Source organism: Otolemur garnettii, unplaced genomic scaffold (genome assembly GCF_000181295.1).
Source record: "Otolemur garnettii isolate 467f Iridium unplaced genomic scaffold, OtoGar3 scaffold00113, whole genome shotgun sequence".
In the NCBI taxonomy this organism is placed as follows: Eukaryota; Metazoa; Chordata; class Mammalia; order Primates; family Galagidae; genus Otolemur; species Otolemur garnettii.
Genome location: NW_003852508.1, coordinates 4,142,814 through 4,147,160, shown reverse-complemented (window position 1 = coordinate 4,147,160; position 4,347 = coordinate 4,142,814). Strand labels below are relative to the sequence as shown.

At 39.8% G+C, this 4,347-nt stretch overlaps 1 protein-coding gene across 1 annotated transcript in view; it reads right to left on the bottom strand.

Annotated features, from left to right (window-relative positions):
• The window catches only part of PREX2 (phosphatidylinositol-3,4,5-trisphosphate dependent Rac exchange factor 2), a 192,046-nt gene that overhangs the window by 56,527 nt on the left and 131,172 nt on the right, over window positions 1–4,347 (bottom strand). The window contains exon 19 of the mRNA XM_023517546.1: window positions 2,959–3,044. Coding sequence (XP_023373314.1) covers window positions 2,959–3,044 — 86 coding nt within the window. The remainder of the gene's footprint in view (window positions 1–2,958; window positions 3,045–4,347) is intronic.

Sequence of the window (4,347 nt, the reverse complement as noted above, 5' to 3'; positions counted from 1 at the left end):
TGGCTCAGGCCTGTAATCCTGCATTCTGGGAGGCAGAGATGGGTGGATTGCTTGAGCTCAGGAGTTCGAGACCAGCATAAGTAAGAGGGAGACCCTGTCTGTACTTTAAGAAAAATAGCCAGGCTTTATGGCAGGCGACTATAGTGCCAGCTACCTGAGAGGCTGAGGCAGGAGGATCGATCGCTTAAGCCCAAGAATTTGAGGCTGCTGTGAGCTATGACTCTAGAACACTTTACTCAGGGTGACAGAGTGAGACTCTGTCTAAAAAAAAAAGTCAAATGTATGCATGGTTTCTTAAATAAATAAATCCATATAATATGTACAAATAATTAGAAAACTTATAAACATGTTAAATGAGATTTTATGAGCAATTTCTCTCACAAAGGAATTATTAAACATCTTTAAGAAAATAATTCATATTCAAGAAAATATCTTTCCATTTTTTCCTAGTCCTCACTAAAATTCACTCTCAGAAATAGTGGTGTTTTTTTTTTTTTTTTACACTGAGTTGAGTCTTGGGGAAACATTTACAGCAGAGAGAACAGCCTGAGAAAAGGTGTTGCTTCAGAAATCACCCAGCCATGTGGGAGCACACAGGCCATGTGGTTGGTGTGAGCTGGGAACGAGGGTGGCTGGAAGAGACGGGATTGAAGAGCCGAGTAGAGCTGAACTGTGAAGTCCAGGGTGAGGTCTTAAGAGCCTGGACCTTACCATGTATGAAAGACTCTGAGGGCTTCATGCTCAGGAGTCTGAATTTGTCCAGGAGGTAGATAAAAAGAAGTTACATGGGAGGCAACTCTGAGCAGGAACAGAACTGATCAAAGAAACATCAAAAAAACTGCTGTGCAGTAATATGGGCCCAGAGAAATCAGTGAATCAAGAGATGCTAATTCCACAACCATAATAGTTACCACCAACTAGAGCAAAGAAAAAGCAGAAAAGGTGGTTAGGTTGATCTAAGGCTGAAATGCGGGGCCTGGCTGCAGCTGAGAGGTGGGAGTGAGGGGACCCCCCTGACAATGCCGGCAAGAGTGGCCGTGGTGACCCGCCATGGGAATAGGCTGCTTGAAAATAAACCTCCTTTTCTTATAGCACAATTATGGTGCAGAAAGGAACCACAGAATAACATCTTTCATTTAATACATATCTGAAAGCGATGCACATGAGCTTTTCTGTCTTTTACTCCTTAGAAGTGAAAAGCACCAGAAACCAGACCGAGGCCAACCCTGCCATTAAGCTCCAAAGATAGATTCTCGCTTTTTAAATAATATTGTAATAGGGGCAGGGGAGCGACTGGATTCACTCAGACTGGATTCACCCAGGCTTTCGGTCACGTTACAGCATCATTAACATGAATTATTCTTTTTCTGGCTTAGTGAAAATGAAGATGACATTTGATGTCTCAACATCCCATTCCAGTTTTATAGTTAATGAGTTACTGAGAAGGTTTTATGTGTCTATCACTCTGTCTGTTTTTGAAATGTGAGAAAAAAGAAAGTTTTGAAATAGATTCATTTTTTACCATACATATAAGAATGAAAGCAACGCTATAATCTAATAAAAGTCTCGCTAGTGTGTTTCTAATACATGTGATCCTGCTAGGAAAGCCTTCTCAAAATTTTCCGGTCAAATATTTTGGTAACTACATGAAGTTGCTTTATATGTCTCAAAAATATAAAGCTTATTCATCCCCTGTTAGATAAACACATGGCTTCTTATCCTTATACTGACACTTCTTGCTAAAGCAGCAAATTATTATGCTTGGCAATGCGGGATCTAATAGTGATTTCCGCCAATCATTACTAGTGTCAGTATAGAATTAAAACACATATAATAACAAGAAATGTCGACAGCTGATTTGTCTATCAAATAAAAAGAAGTTTGGGTGCAGTGGCTCATGCCTATAATTCCAGCACTCAAATCCAGGAATTTGAGACCAGTCTGGATAACATAGTGAGACCCTGTCTGTACGAAAACTAAATATAGAAATGAGGTAGGTGTGGTGATGCACACCTGTAGCCTCTGCTACCTGGGAGGCTGAAGCAGGTAGACTGCTTGAGCCCTGAAGTTCCAGTTTATAGTAATCTATGATCAGGCCACCGCACTCGAGCCTCAGTGAGTGATAGAGCAAGACTCTGTCTCAAAAAAATAAATAAAATAAAAGAATTTTAAAAAGTTAAAAATTAGAATTAGAAAGAGAACAAAACATAAATATAACTTTTAAAATCATTTAACTTAAAATGCATGTTATGGTAATATTCAACCATAGTTTCTAGAAGTACGTGAAGGAATTATATAGTGACAGGCTCTAAAGTCCACAGATCAGTCTTAAAACTGAAAATTCACATCTTTGGATTACTGACAAAAAATACAATTACATGCAATCTACAAAGTACAAAAGAAAAATAGCCTTAAATTATTATATCTTTGGGATAAACTGAAGCATGTAGAAAAGTATGTTGAGGCATCTGTCTCTCTTACATCAAATTTTTAACAATGATGAACATGCCTTAGAATTTTCTTTTTATTTCGAGACAGAGTCTCAAGCTATCACCCTGGGTAGAGCGCTGTGGCATCACAACTCATAGCAACCTTCAACTCTTGGGCTCAAGCGATTCTCTTGCCTCAGCCTCCCAAATAGCTAGGACTACAGGTTCCCGCCACAGCACCCGGCTATTTTTTGGTTGTAGCAGACCTGGGCTAGATTCAAACCCGCCAGCTCTGGCATATGTGGCTGGCGCCTTAGCCACTTGAACTATAGACGCCGAGCCCATGCCTTAGAATTTTAAGTTGTTTTTAAAAATATATTGTTTGCAGAATATACTACAAATAAGCTAATACAGTAAAATATGACTAATGAGGAAATTGATAGCAACATGATTTAAGTATGTTCCTGTTCTGTAAGGAATCGCCAAAGCGTGCTGAAAAGCTATGTACCATCCAAGATGGGTTTCTCACCTCTCCCAACAGCATGCACCACGGATGGGCCAAATCCTCGGATCTGGAATCCAAGTCCATCAGCTGAATCTGGGATTTTCACTGTCCTAAAAACAATCAAAAAATAAGGTAAGAGGAGGAATTTTAAATCCACAATTGGTTAAAACAGTAGTTATCTACACTTAGATGTACTCTTTCAATAAATAGATACGGAGGGTCCATCATATGAAAGACAATTGAGCTAGAAGCCTCCAGAGCCTCACAAAGGCACACAGCAGCCATGCAAAACAGAGTCTCCAAACTGAACATAGTGATCACATGGCACGTCCCAGGAAAGGAACTTTCGTAAAATTAGTTATCGGGATAAGAAGCAATTAAACAGTTTATGGTAAACACAGATGGTGAGCCTGCTGTTAGGATTCAGAGAAACCTAGCTTTGAATCTTCATGTGGTCATTTTGTAACTGGATGACTTGGATAAACTCTTGAACTTCTCTGACACAGGAAGTTTCGCAGAAATGCCACAAAAGACAATGCTATGAAAACTTATCTTGCAGAGTGTCAGTGGGGATTCCAAGAGACACCATTGGTAACTTACCCTGCACCATGCCACCCGCTATGTAGGTACTTAGTAAAATGGAAGGTCCTCTCATTAGTTTACTGTCACAAAAAAGAATGAGTACCTTCTGAAACTTCTTCATAAAAGTTAATATAAAAGAAACACAGAGTTAATATAGTTCCACCTGTTGGGAACTTTATCAAAGGATAACAACAAAGACCTAGTTTTAAAGAACAGATGTGTCTATCACTGCATCAAAATAATTTCAGAAAACGAGTAACTCTGGTATTTATCTAGTGAAGTTTAAAAAGAATAATACATCAGAAGACAAATTTGGAATAAAAGAAGAAATATTTCCTATGAACCTACATAAAATGTTTTTTAAAAAGATGAAGGGATGGGAAACTTGAGTGAGCTGTCATGGCAAACCAGTGAGGGGTGCCGAGCTTGGCACTAATGAATAAGGTGCTCCTCAGGAGGAAGCCGGAAATCGGGCAGCAACGATGAAAGCAGAGACACAAGAGGAGGCGGAACATTGTAACAACAAAAACGAGTGCAACAAATCTCAGGAGACAGTAAAAACAAATGAACACCAATGCAATAAATTTTGAACAGCACTGATGGTCAAGGAAAAAAAGTGTTTCCCAAAAGATTAATTAATCATGAAATAAATGTCAGCAGCACGTCAAGAGCATGCTAGACAGATTTTGAGGACAGGTGCCGCAGGACCTACGGGCAGCTTAGGAAACAGCTGCTGGAGACCTTTGGAGCAAGACTGTGGGCCTAGAACCCCTGAGAAAAGCCAAGGACTGCGCTGCAGCCCGAAGGCACAGGCTGGCTTCAAACCTCAAA